This window comes from Monocercomonoides exilis, assembly GCF_001643675.1.
Source record: "Monocercomonoides exilis strain PA203 chromosome Unknown scaffold4-2303458, whole genome shotgun sequence".
Classification (NCBI taxonomy): Eukaryota; Preaxostyla; order Oxymonadida; family Polymastigidae; genus Monocercomonoides; species Monocercomonoides exilis.
Genome location: NW_027150549.1, coordinates 1,287,501 through 1,302,222, shown reverse-complemented (window position 1 = coordinate 1,302,222; position 14,722 = coordinate 1,287,501). Strand labels below are relative to the sequence as shown.

The following is a 14,722-nucleotide window of genomic DNA, read 5'->3' as shown; positions in this document are numbered from 1 at the left end:
ACTTCCCCAATAATTGAATGAAAGTGAATAACAACAAATCATTGGACGTTTTGTGCAGATATTGAAGACATACTTGCTTATGGCTGATCGATGATTTGGTAAGGTTGAAATTTTGTTATTGAAAATAATCGTAAAGATACAAACAAAGAGTGATCGAGAGGATTTCCTTTTCGAAAATAATCTGAATTAGCTCTTTTTTTTAAGCATTTTCCAAAACTATTTTGACTCTGAATGCTTCTATTCTATCAACTAAAGAATTAGATTGTATCTTCATGCTTTCAAAGTCGTCCGTCTTTGAATTTGATTTGTGTTAATAATTGTTTTTCAAATATTTATTTTGAATTTTCTTTTCATACAAAGGATTTTATATTAGATACTTAAATTTTGAAAAATCCAATGAACCACAAAAAGTAAGCAAAAAAATACCTTTGAAAAATTAAGCAAAGATACATACACAAAAAGCAAATAAAATTGAAATAAAGAATAAATAACAAATCTACATATCAAACTTGTAAAAATGAATACATATAAGAAAAATTCAACAAAGACATAAACATCCTTTTTAAAATTTTACAAAAAATTAAAAATAAAAAAAAATAATATTAAAATTAAAAATTACAAATAAAATTGAAATTATATGGTATCAGCCATTCGTTTCGTTTAATAATCATATCTTTGTTCTTGTTCATATGCTTTAATCCATTCACTTTGTTTTAGTTTTTTCGTACTGACTTTTCTGTTTTTATCCTTTCTGTTTGCTTTCCCTTTGCCGATTTATCTTTTCCAGATATACCACTACTACGATAGTTGCAGCCTCCATAATCTGACTCAAATTGGATTGCATCAGTTGCTGTGAGCATGGCTGTTAATGGTGGAAAGTATTGAATAAATTCTTTCCTTAAATCGATAAGTGATGCTCTATTCTGTGAATTTTGTTCCAAACACATTTTAACAATATCAACTTTTGAGCTCTCTTCAATCGCATTCATGGATGGCCTCTCTCCATTCACAATCTTCTGTCCAGCCACCTCGGCCTCATACTCCCCAAACGGGATCTTCAGCGTCAAGCACTCCCACAGCATCATCCCAATTGAAAAGGCAACAGATTCCTTTGTTGCCCCCATCTTCTTGTTCATCAGCAGCTCGGGTGCCTTCCACCTCAGGCACTCTTTTTTGAAACTATCTTCATTCTCAAAGGCTGATGAGGGCAGAGAGTCACTTTCATCATCATCATCACTTGCAGATGTCACAACAGTCGATGAAGAGATGGATGATGAGTCCGAATCATCAGAAGAGAAGTCGGAGTGCATCGCAATGCAAATGACCATGTGCTCGGAGAACAATACAATGTGAGGACTCAGATTGGCAAGAGAAGAGAGTGGATTGTCCATTTCATCAAAGGAGTGGAGCGCAAGATTGGCCACCCAGAACAGGATTTGGACAGCTGTATATTCTCTCTCCTGAAAGGTGCCAATTGCCATCTCTTTTTTCTCATTCCTTCCATGTAACAGCATGAACAATGAATCTCTCAAGTCTACAATCAGCTTCTCGTGAGGGGATGAGCAGGCCATTGCATCTACCAGATTCGACATGGATGAGGTTGTTGGGCACAGACTCTCCGATCGAACAAATGTGGAATCTGAATCAGTCGTTGAAGTGGTTGAAGTGGATGAGATGGATGGTGATGGTGTTCGCTTCCTTGAAGCATCATCTTCTTTTTCGTCAACCTTCTCCAGCATCCATTCAGGAATCTTGTCTGAGTCTCTCCCCAAAATATATTCAGTTGACACACTCTCAGATAGAAGATGCTCGGATGACTCGGAGTGTCTCAAGCTTTTCTCGTACACCCTCTTCTTTATCCTCTCTTCGTTCTTCTTCTCTGCTTCCCTCTCGGCCCTTCTCCACTGCTCCTCTGGCGACATCTCCATCGTCACCATCTCAAATGCTTTTGGATCCTTCTTCACTGTGTCTTCCACAATCACCTCCAGCTCTTCTGTCCTTCTTTTTTGTTTTCTCCATCGTATTGTTACAAGAATGGATGCAATAAGAACAATCAACAAAATCACGACCAAAACAATTATAATAACTGTTGAAGAGGATGATTTCCCTTCTTTTCCTCCCTCAACAATTCTTCCATCTCCTTTTATTTCAGATTCGCTTCTGTTCTTCAGAACAAACGATTCGGTTGATGAAGGAGAGTCTATTCTTCCAAACAGAATGCACACAGACACTTCTGCCTCTTCTGGAGCCGAGCGGATGGCGCCTGATGGCAGCACTCCCACAGCCTCGCCCTCACCTGCAAATCCGTCTGCCTCGAACTGGTGAGCTGCCATCGACGAGGCTGACCCAACGGTGGTTGCCATCTGGAACCACAGGTTGCACGGCAAGAGAAGCGATCCATGGAACTTCAATGTTGTCTCGCCTCCATCGTCTTCAGCCTCCACACCATCCAGTCGCGGAATAAAGAAAACAGATTCTCTTTCTTCAGCCATCCCTCCCACAGTGCACCCTTCATTCAGGATCCACATCGAGGTGTTGGGCAGCACCCCATCTCCGCCTTTCAAACTCATCACATCCAGCGATCCTGCATCTCCACACACAATGTTTCTTCTTGCTGATGGGTATCCTTCGATTGATGGATTATTGTTGGCAAACTCTCCTTTCTCGATGGTTGTGCTCCCTCCACACACAGACAGGCCTCCCTCAGGCGAGTTGGCAAAGGAGGTGTCTTTCATCGCTGCTGTGCTGCTCGCAATCTCCACAAGAGATCCATTCCATCTGCACAGCTCTTGTGGAGAGAAATTCCTTCTGCTGCTTATTTTATCTTCCACGATCGCTTCAAAATAGCACTGATCAAACATCACATTGTTGCACAGTGACAGTTTGGCAAGAATCCCTCTTTTGAGCATGGAAGGCCATCCGCTCATCGAACAGTTTGCAAGGGTTAGACGACCAACAGAGGCTGCGGATAGAGTTGTCGAGGAACTTGTAGAAGATGAAGAAAGGGTGTTGTTTGTGAATGTGGTGTGTGAAATGGCTGCATCTCTGCTGTTCTCGCAGGATATCACACTGCCTGCTGAGGATATGGAGGTGAATCTGGTGGAGGTGATGGCAACCGAACACGATGAGGATGCAATCACTACTGAAGATTTGAGGGAGAGGGAGGAGAACAGGCAGCCATTCAGCACGCCATCCCCTTTGCTGAAACACAGAAGCGGAAACAGCGGAAGAGCTGAATCAGACGAAAAGGAGCAGTTTGTCAGCTCGGCAACACCCGAGCCTGGAGAGATGAAGGAGGAGTGGGAAGACGAAAACTGTTGTCCAAACACAAAGCATAGATTGGTGATGACAACTGTGTTGAGTGTGGTGATCACAGCCTCGCTTGCTTGTGTTGCAAGCGAAGAGATTGAGATGGTTCCCGAGGACTTGGATCGCGAGGCAAGCAGAAGGCTGTCCAGGGTCAGCTCGTCTTCGATGACCGAGGCACCTTCAACCACGAGGCGAGATTCGAAATCGGCAGTGACATGAGCAATGGCATAATCGAGCGAGAGGCAGGGCAGGAGATGTGTGCCGCACTGCCGCTCGTTCCTTCCTCTGCTCTCGGGGAGCGAGCAGGCAACAACGGTGTCAGCCTGGTAGATTGTGATGAAGTCCATCAGATTGGTGTCGGTGGTGTGATCTGTTGTGTCGATCCCATAAATCGCATTCTGCCTCACATACACCCCTTCCCGCAGATCGAACCTGAACTGTGTTTCGTTGATCTGTGCCGAGATGCTGTGGCACGAGACGAAGATGTCGTTCCCCACCTTTGCTGTGTTTCCTGTGAACGACACGCCCTGGAACAGGAGATGAAGTGCACCATTCCCCATGGAATCAACATAAAACGCCCCGCCCTTCCCTTCATCCGAGCAGCAGCAGCGCAGCATTGCCGACTTCACAACAGAAAAAGAGCCATCTGCAGTCAGCTTGACAAACACTGCGCCTCCTTTTTGGCTTTGCCCTGCCTTGCAGTCGCTGATTGTTGAGCTGTTCACATCAACCACAACCACACCGCTTTCTGTGTTGCTGTCAATCACAGCTGCTCCGTTGTCTGTTCTTGTCACAGATGCTATTGCTGACGAAGCCACTGTTATTCTGCTCTTCTCATATGCATTCACTCCCTTTACTAATTCAATCACTTCCACAACTTCCAGAACACCTCCATCTGAAATATTCACAAACGAGCATGTGAAGTTGATGATCTCGCAAACAGCCGAGCCCACAACTATTGCGCTTTTCGAGATGCTAGCCGACTCCACTGACACGTCCACAAGCGAAAGTTTCCCTTTCAGGCAAGCAACAAAACTGCACCTGCTCTGCCGCATTCCACCCAGCCCTGCTTCTGTTCCAAACACACACTGCGCCAAACTCAGCACCCCACCCTCGCACTGAACCAAAGCTGCTGCCGAGTTGTTGAATGAAGACGAGATGATCAGGGAGACACATTTCAGCATCAGCTCATCGGCACATCGGAAGAATGGATCCATGGAATCTCCCGCCTTTTCTCCAAAAGAAAGTTTGGAGGTGGCCATCTCATCTTCCGCCAACAAGCTGGATTGGATGGTGAAGTTGGAGAGAGTGAAGGTGTTGGCAACTTCAGTGGATTTGGCGATGGAGATGAGCTTTGGCGAGGCCTCGCTGCTGATCTGCTGCATCCCTTTCCAGAACGAGCAGCATGGATCATCTGCGCTTCCGCATCTCATCACATCTGTCCCAGCGTCTGATAGATGGATTGTGGAAGCGGAATACGGAACCAAATATCGGAACAAATCCCACAATTCATCTTCTCCCTCTTTCCCCACAAATGCGTTGCTGTCGCTCTTCATCGCCTCGAATGAGAAGGCAAATGTTGCCAAAGAGACTGACGAGTTCAAGTTCTCAGAAACAATAAACATGTTTCTGCCTTGCTGAGCATCGTTTGCTTCGAACGCCATGTTGCCTTCGAATCGGAAGGGTTTTGCTGCTGCAGACTTCGAGCAGTCGATATGCAAAAACCCTCCTCTGCCTCTTCCTGTGGAGCATTTGCACAGCTCAGCTCGGCAGCTCTTCACGCGCAGCAGGTCTGATCGCTCCAGACAGACAGACATTGCACCGCCTTCTGTGCCTGTGGGAGAGCAAATGTTGTGGAAGCAGCACTCCTCGAGCGTGGCATAAGACGAAAGTGCGAAGGGGCAGTTCACAAACACCAACGAAGAAACAGACACATTCAGCAGCTCAGCTGTTCCTCCTTTATTCGACAGCAGAACATATTCCAGCACAGAAGTGGCATCCGAATGGAACGAGGTTGAGTTGAAGGTGAGATATCCGTCAGACGACGAAACAACAGAAGACTGTCCATTTGAGAAGAACGCAGGCAGATGGAACTGCACAGAACAAAACGAAAGCGAATTGTTCGAGCTGAAAATCGACTGGCTCGATCCGCCTGCTGTTTGAGAAATCGACAGTTTGGCAAATGCAGGTGAAGCAGCTGCTGCAGGCAATCCAATGCTGAGCTGAGAAAGGCCAATCTCAAAGCACTCATCAATTGTCACTTCATCCAGAATTTCAACAAAGCATGATTGAGAAACTTCAGATGCTTGCAAGTTGTTGATGCCCCGCCACAACGAGTGGCAAGGTGTTTCTGCCTTTCCACACCCAATAAAGTCGATTCCAGCCGATCCAACGCTTATTGTCGATGAAGAATATTTCACCAAAAAATACAGCAGATCTGCTGAAACGCTCACAAAATGTGTTTCGTCTCTTCCTTTCAGATCGACTTTTGTCTCTCCGTCTGCTCCAAAATACTCGAAATCAAACAGAGATGGAATGATTGACGCGTTCAAATCAGCGCTTCTCACAAACATGTCTTTCCCTTCAAATGCCTCATTTCTGCTGAATGTTAAATCAGAAAACAAAAAGACATTGACATTCTCCTTCAAATCGAGATAGATTCCGCCTCCTCTCCCATTAACCGCATTCACTCCACAAGACACAATTGATGTTTTGTTCATCACCAAAGATCCTTCTCCCTCCAGAACACAACAAAGAGCCTCTCCATCCCCTTCTGTCGAAGTGCATCCTTCGAATGTGCATGCCCCTGAGATTTCAACAGACTTCGGTCGAGTCATCTCCAACATGTGTCCATTTGTCGTCTCGCAATTCTCAAATCCTGTATCCTTCAGCGTTATATCGCAATTCCCGCTTCCAGTTATCAAACCCTTTCGTGCATCAGAAGAGATTGAAGAAAAGCTGCATGCCTCCAACAGAAGCAATGCTCCATCAATCAAAACAACCCCAGCTGCCTGAAATGGAATATTGCTGAAAGTGCAGGAGTCAAAGTGCACAACTCCGCCCACTCCTGAAACAATCCATTTCGAAGGGTTGGAATTGCTGCTGCTTCCTTGTTCAAATGTGCAATCTAAGAATGAGCATTGACCAATGCTGACTTCCACAAGCGAACTCATTTCTGGTGAAGGATTGGGAGACGATGGAAGCACAAATCCCAGTCTGGAAAATGTGAGAGTGGTTGAGCGACTTCCTTCAACCAGCTCGAACTTTCCGCTGGTTCCAAATATCATTGCTTTTGTTGTGGCATTGCTTTGGATGGTGAGTGAGACTCCGTGCCTGTTCACAACAGCATCGACGGGAGTGTTTCCTTCGAGCTGGATGATCGAGTGGGTGGAGTCCATTTTCTGAAAGCCCAGTTCCACTGAGGTGCATGGGTTCCGCTTCGATCCGCAGTTCTCAACAGCCGAGGCACAGCCATCCACAAACACAAACGAAGTCGGTGGAGGGAACAGATAGTCGATCATTGTGGCACCTCCGTCTGCTGGCTCAGACAGACGGCGCACCCACAGGCGGTCAGGGGCATTGTCTTCAGAAGCTGACCCATTCCAATACATCAGAAGGATTGCTGCCCCTGGCTCTTCGCAGACAACATACGCATCCTTCCCGCGCAATGCTCCGTTGTTCTCGAACGTGTTGTTCCTCATCGAGTAATCGAGATGGGAAGAGGCAAACGTGAGGAACAGCCCTCCTCCATACCCATCTCCGCTGGACACAATGCAGAACTCCACTTTGTTTCTCTCGAAACGGAATGTGCCACCTTCTTCCACATCCATCAGCACACACCCTCCAATCGTTCTTGCCGAATAGCATCCACACAGCTTGAATGAGCAGTTCTCCACGCCCAACACCTCGCCAGCACCCAATTCACCCACAATCACTCCTCCATCCCCATTTATTCTGCTCAGATTCGAAAATGTCACATTCTTCAGAAGACCATTTGCCAGTGAATAAATTGCAATGTGGCTGCTGTTAGCCATCGTTGTATTCTCGATGCTGCTGTTCTCAATCCCAAATTTTTTCCCTCTCACAGCCAAAAGCAGCGCTCCTTCTCCTTCTCTGCTCAGCTTGGATGCTTCCATTCCCTCAATCGCACACTCAGCATCACTTCCATCAAGTGCAATAATCCCAGCATTTCCCATTGCAAAGTCCTTCATTTTGCATCCATTCAATTCCACTTTCCCATTTGTCACAAAGATGATCCTGTACTCAACAGCCGAGCTGCTGCTGTTCTGGAACTCGCATCTGTGAATGGTGAGCGTGGCTGACAAGCACAGAAACAGAGAAGTGCGTGAGGGCTCGTCGAATAAGCCTGGTAACCCAAACACAATTTCGCTGAACTTCACATTCACTGAGGAGCACAACAATCCAGCACCTTCTCCCATTCCATCACTCCTCACATCAATTATGCCTCCAATCTGCTCAGCACTCACTTCTGTTGGCTGTGTGTCAAAAGATATGGCATCTCTGAAGGAAAAGTCTGCTGTCAGCCTGATGGATGCGCCAGATGAATTGGATGCTGGAAAGCGCTTGGAGATCGCAAAGGGGATTGTTGCACAGGGGTATATCGAAACACCGCACATGCGATAGTCAAATCCAGTGTTTCCTCCCGCGATTGCAGGTGGCTCAAACGTCAACAGAAACACAACCAAAGGAATTGCATACGAAACATTCCCATCTTCAAACCCACACAGCTTCCCAAACTCAGCTGTTGACTCTTTGTCGATATTGAACTTGAATGACTGATTGGTGATGATTTTGTCCAGGCTGTGTCCTTCAACAAACACATTGCTTCCTCCTCCCTCTGCTTCATTGCTTGCGCTGTCTCCATCTGTTCCAAAGGATACAGCTGTGAGGACAAGATCAGCCAGCCAGTCTGCACACTTCAGAAATACTCCTCCCCCAAATCCACATTTTGGCAAGGTGCCTTTTGCACTGCACCTGGCAAATCTTGTGGCTGTGCCTTCTTTGCCAATCCGAACTTTGGCAGTGGAGCTTGTGCTGATATACACCCCTCCACCACATCCCCTCACCGAAGAACAGCTGTCAACTGAGACATCGTTCAATTCCAGTGACTCGTTTTCACCAATGTCTGCCTTGATCACGCTTCCGTTCCCTTCGTTTTTGGTGATCCCTGAAAAAGTGTTGTTTTCAGCAACCAGACTTTTGCCATGCTTGTCTTCCACAAATGAGCAGCATGAAGAGGCAGACTGGCTGATTGTTGTGTTGTGCATGCTCAATGTGCCAGCTGAGGAGTATGCGATGATTCCTGTCTCAACAGCAGATGTGACATTTGTCCATGTGCATGACTCAATTGCTCCACTCCCTTTGCTGCACACTTTCACCATCTCGGCTGACTGAAACCCGATTGAGTTCACTGTGAATCGGGTCATCGCAAACGAGCCTTCAGCAACAGTCAAAAACCCAAAAGCGCATTTTTCTTCGCTTTGTTCAGCCAATGCCGAGCATTCCTCCAGATTGAGCATCGCATTTGCACTGCACACAAGAAACACCGATGATTGAGGGCTGGGGATGGTTGGCTGCAGGCAAAACGCGAGATGTTTCCATGTTGATGCTTGCTCCATTCTTATCATCGCCTCTGCTGCTCCTGTCTGGGTGCCAATCATCCTCATCCTTGTTTCTGCCACTGTGCCTTCAAAGGTGATCTCGTTGGCACCTGAGAGGGTGATTGTCTCGCTGAGTGCATAGACTGGATGCACAATCAGTTCTCCTGACTCGTCTGTTCGCTGCGTCAGTGCAAAGGCAATCGTCTGGCACCCATAATCTGCGAATCCGCATGCAGACACATCGTTTCCTTCTGAAAGCACATGCACATCTGACTCACGAGGCAGCAGATAAAACACAAGAGGGATAGCAACACTCGGCCATTTGGAATCGGTTCCAGCACAGCTTTCAGCAGCAAATGGCGTATCTTGAAGGAAGAACTGGAAGGCAGCTGTGGTGATGCTGGATGCCAGATCGACAGAGGACACAAACAAATCATTGCCATGCTCAGCTGTGTTTGATGCAAAGATCAGGGTATTTGCGAGAAGATATCTGGTGTTGACTTCAGAGAAATCAATGAGAACGGCGCCTCCCTTCCCTTTTGAGCCTGCACTTGGCTTTGGAGCCTGGCACGATGTGAATGCAGATGACTCGAGTGTGAGTGCTGATTGGCTGCTGATGTGAAGCCCAATGGCTCCACCTCCTTTGCCATTTTCAGTCACTGTGCATTTTGTGAATGTGCAGTTGCTTGCTGTGAACGAGCTCGCAAAGCCGCTTCTGGTGTTCAGAAACACACACGAACCGTCTCCTGCTGTTCTTTTGATCTCTTCAAAAGTGGTGTTCTTTGCCGTCAGCGAATATGTTCCTGAGGAGCTGGCAACAAATGCAGAGCTGGTGAGATTTGAGCTGTGGAATGTGCTGTTATTGATGGTTGTTGTGCCTGTCGAGTCAACAGATATCAGCCCATCGCTGCCAGTGGTCGTCATTCCATTTGCATCCAAAGCGTCGAAATCTGCAGAGGCGCTTCCGCTGATGGCAACAAACGGCGCATTGCCAAAACTCAGCTTCTGTGCAAGAGGAGCAGCAAAGCGGGTTATTAACAGTTTTCCACTTGTGATCTTCACAAGGCAATACGAAACAGAAGCACCCGAAGCAGCTGGCACAGCCGCGCAGTCAGTCATCGACAGCACATTGGCATTCGAGAGGATAAAGGCGTTCCTCCCATTCAAAGATGCCTCGAGCACAAACTTGATTCTGCTGAAACTTGTTTCCACAGAATTGATCAGAAGCCCCTCACTCACTTTCGCTTGCGAGGAGCCAACATTGATGGGCATGCTGTCTTCTTCAGCATCAAACGCATACGATTGACTGTCGAGGAGTGTTTCTGTTCGGAAGGAGAAGGAAGGCAGAAGGCGAATATTTCTCTTTGTGTTTGCAAATCGCGCAGCTGAAGCGCCTTCCACGCTCTGGCATGGATAGTCGCTGTATCCGCAGAGGCGATAGTTGTTATCAGTGATCTGTCCAGACACATAAGCAGGAGAAGTGAAGTTTCTCAGAAACAGAGCAAGCGGGAAAATAACTGACTCATCCCCATTTTCCATCCCGCTCAGCTCATCAAAATCTGTGATGCCAATCCCAATCACTGGATGAAAGCCAATTGTGTTTGTGTTTGCTGTTCTGAGCAGTTCTGCACTTTCAATAAAAACATTCTTCCCTTTCCAGCCGTTGCACCCAGAAAACTGAACTGATTTGAGCTGGAAGTCTCCAGCTCCTTCCCTAAGGCAAAGATAGATTGCCCCGCCTTTCCTCTTCTTCTGGCTGTCTGCAGGAACAGTGCATGTGTCGAACAGGCAGCCAGAATCCACCCCAACCTGTGCTGTGCTGTGTGCGTTCAGCTCCAGATACAGCGCTCCTCCATTTCCGTCGAAGCACTTGCAGTTCTCCAAAGAAACATTCGAAAGCACAAAGTTCTCTTCTGCCTGGACAGCCTTGCTGAATACTGAGCCATCGCCTGTCCTGCGGCTGACCATCGATATCTTCACATTGCTCAGCACAAGATGCGCCTGCTGCTCTGTTGCAAACAACGATGTGCTCTCAAAAAGCACAGAAGATATCTCACAACTTTCGAGAGAAGCTTCACCCTTTGTCAGCATAAAAAACGGTTTGTTGAATGCAGCTGAAGTTGAGTCAGCCTTCAATGAGCATTCATGCAGTGCAAGCACAGAATCCTCGCTGTTCTCAGCAAATAGGCATTTATCTGAGGAAGATGTCGAGCTGTGAACAATCTGCATTCCGCGCATGTCCAACGATCCACCAAGAAGAGTGCAAAATGCGCTGCTTGATGGTATTGTGTGGATTGTTATGCTCGATGAAGAAGTGTTCTTTTCAATGACTATGTTCTGAAAAGCAAGTGAAATTGAGTCCTCTGCATATTTTCCAGAATAGAGTTTGACTGAAAGATGATATGAGTTTATCCACTGCTTGCATGAAAAGCTCAGTGTGCTGCATTCATTCAAAATATCACCACATCCCGCCACATCTCCAGACTCTCGCATTGGATCCACATGAATAACAGTTCCAGATGGATTGGGAAGGAGAGAATTTCGTTCTTCTCCGCTTGTGCATGCACGAAACCCTTGTGTGCACATCCAAACTCTGTTCTGTTCGCTCAACGAAAAGCAACACAAAAAGCAAGATGAGTTGATAAGATCAAAGTATTTTTCTGTGAATGCAATATCGTTTCCAAACCTCGCTGAGTTATTAATGAAGATACAGCAAGAAAATTTGGGAGCATTAACTGCGATGTTATCATCCCTCATAAATTCAATACCTCCTCCAAAGGAAGCAGCATAGTTTGAATCACACAGCAAATCAGTTACAATAAGCGAAGAAAAAGAACCGCAGAGCATCAATGCACCCGCTTCACCTCCCCTGCTTTCGCTTTGAATCATTTTAAAACTCGAACATACAATTGGAGATGTTGATCCATAAATAATTCCAACACCTCGGAGACCAGCTTCGCATTGAGATGCATTAAGATCAGTAACACTCACAGAATACATGTTATTGACTGTTCTCATAAATCCTTCTCGACCCACTGCAACACATTTTTCAACAGAACACCTTTGAATCAACAATGGCCCGACATCAGTTAAATGCAAAACATTTCCATATCCTTCTGGATGTGTGTTGTTGCATCTGTCAAAGAAGCACTCTCTGATTGTGAATGATTTTGTTCCAGATGCATAGATTGTTCCCCCGTTTGACTGTTTACTTTCGACATTGAATGTTGTCTGCTCGATCACAACATCTCCGTCGGAGCTGTCAAATACTCGTCTGTTGTGCTCGGTAACTGTGCAAGCAGAAAAGGATGTATTGCGACAAACAAATGACGATAGTGGCCTGCCAATTACGAGCACAGAGCAGAATGGGTTCTCCACCCTTGAAACTTCGCACCCAACAACGGAACTCTCTTTTGTCTTCAGGAAAAATTGTTTGTTAACGGTGTTGGGACTGCGATGGCTAATGTTTCGAAATGTGCATTCCATCATGAAAAAATTGTCAATGTTTCCCGAAGCAGCAAGTGGATAAGCTGTTTGAACAGCAAGAGAAGAAAACGCAGAAGAATGCATGCAGAGTGAGCTTTCATTGTGCAATTCTGCAATGCTATTTCGAATGATATTTTGTTTTCCAAAATTGGAGATGGAGATGTTGGACAGTTCAAGCACACTGGATATCGAACAAAATGGTGCAGTACTCCAATTGGACAAAATCAACATGCAACTGTGAACAGTGCACTCCGATCCTTGCACAATGGAAAATAAAGAATTATCTCCCTGTTGAAGAAGAATTGTTTGTGACGCATCCAATGAAGAATTAATTGTGCTGATGGATGATGAAAAAACGCTTGAAGCCTCATGGGCGTTGGGATTGTTGATTGAAGAATAAGACTGAATTGATAAAAATTTCAGATGTTCTCTTTCTTCGAATTTTTCGCTTGGTTCATGTTTTTTTATGAAGGCAATACAAAAATAGTGAGAAAAGGCGCATTCCGTCGCAGGGCTTGTCAACATGCAAAAACTTGATTTTGGCGTAATTGTAGATTCAAATTGTAATAAAAGTAATAAGATTATAATTTTCATTTCACTTTTTGAAACTGAAAAAATGCAAATTAATAACTTTGAGAATTAATGTTTCATTAATAATATTATTGATCAATAAATTTTTTTTTTGAAAAATTAATATTCCAGGATTGTAATAATTTGTTTAAATTATCGTTTTCTTTTCAAGCGTAATTGAATATTCCACTTTCTTAGTTTTCTGTTTTAATTCAAAATTTTTAATTAAATAATCAACTATGATTTAATAATTGTTGAGATAAATAAAAATATAAATTTGATAGGTGGGAATATATTTTTTGCTTTATGAATTTTGTTCCATTCTGCACATTTAATTAATTTATCAATTCTGAAAAATTTCCTATGTTTTTTTGACATGAGAATGAAAGATTTCTCATGATAAGGTTGTTGAAAAAGTGTGGAACATATTGTAGTTTTTTTCATAAATGAAAGAATTGTTCCCCAGGTTTGTTTTTCAAAAAAAAACTTTATTCATTTTTTTTGAAATGTTGACAATACCGCAATTTACGTAAATAAAATATAATCAAAAATAAATGCTTTATTTTCTTTTAAAATTTTCTTTAGCATTGACATTCGAAAGAATACAGAATGCTATGCATTGCAACAGAACAGGAATTTCAATATCCACCCTTCTTCTCAACAATGAAACTGTTGCAATGCATTCAACACTTCATAAGCCAACTGTCATTTTTCTTTTCTTTTCTTTCTTTTTTTTTTTTCCATCAAAACTGCCCATCAAACCCAGTGAATCCACACAGCAAGAACACTGGGAAGAAGCGCTTCTTCTCCAGCTGCGAGCACCAATTCCAGGCAGATGTCAGTCTCCCGTCAATGCAGCTGCCGGCCTCAAAGAAGTTGTCGGAACCTGACCCGTCGAACCCAAAGCGGAAGAAGTCCTGCAAAATCGCCATACGACACCCATCCACGCTGCCAAATTCCTGTTTGATAAGAAACTCAATCCCTTTGTTCTCCTCACAGAGCGTCCCTATCTTCTCCACAACAAGACAGATCGGATTCAAAATACGCGAAATCTGCGTGTACTTGTCGATGAACAGGAATGCATTCGGAACATTTGTGTCTCCCAGATGAATAACAGATGAGCCAACCCACCCAGCACTCGCCACACCTGATGCTCCCTTCTCTTTCTCTTTTTCCTTCTCCTTCTCCTTCTCTTCCCCACTTGTCAGTGACTTCTTCACTCTGTTCAGGATCTTCTTCATCTCTCTGCCCAGCCGCGGGCACTCCTGCATCCTGTGCATGCCCTGCCCTGTCTGTGCCAGCTTGTATCTATTTGTGCTGTCCAGCAGATCTGCCTCGCCAAAGTACCACAGCTTGAAGAACTCAGTCAGAATCTCCCGCCACAACGTTAGCGTCTGCTTCACATAGTGGAACTGCCTGTAGTGGCTGTGCTGCAGCCGCGCCCCGCCGACGCCGAAGGAGATGGACAAGTCGCGAAGTGCTGAGAGAGAAGGAGGAGAGTAGCGGGAGATTGACTGGGGAAGAGGATCGGATTGAGATGAGGAGGAAGAAGAGGAAGAAGAGGAAGAAGAGGAAGATGAGGAAGATGATGATGATGATGTTGAAGCATTTGCAGAAGATGCCATTTTCTCTTCTCTTTCCTCAATTTTTCGTGCTTCTCGTTCAATTTCTTCAGAATCTGAACCAGAATTAGCATCTTCATTGTCGTCATTCTGCATTTCGTTTTTCTTCATTTT

The 14,722-nt window shown here is 45.1% G+C and overlaps 2 protein-coding genes across 2 annotated transcripts in view; both read right to left on the bottom strand.

Annotated features, from left to right (window-relative positions):
• Window positions 1-342: 342 nt before the first annotated feature.
• MONOS_7234 (uncharacterized protein) lies at window positions 343-12,647 on the bottom strand (the record flags this gene model as incomplete). Its single annotated transcript, XM_067877549.1, has 2 exons — window positions 343-9,935; window positions 11,406-12,647. The coding sequence occupies 2 exons, from the start codon at window positions 12,645-12,647 to the stop codon at window positions 714-716; spliced, it is 10,464 nt and encodes a 3,487-aa protein (XP_067734759.1). The 3' UTR covers window positions 343-713.
• Window positions 12,648-13,449: 802 nt separating this feature from the next.
• The window catches only part of MONOS_7233 (putative adenylosuccinate lyase), a 4,213-nt gene continuing 2,940 nt past the window's right edge, over window positions 13,450-14,722 (bottom strand). Inside the window, exon 7 of the mRNA XM_067877548.1 lies at window positions 13,450-14,722. This exon is cut by the window's right edge and continues 773 nt beyond it. Coding sequence (XP_067734758.1) covers window positions 13,730-14,722 — 993 coding nt within the window. The 3' untranslated portion in view covers window positions 13,450-13,729.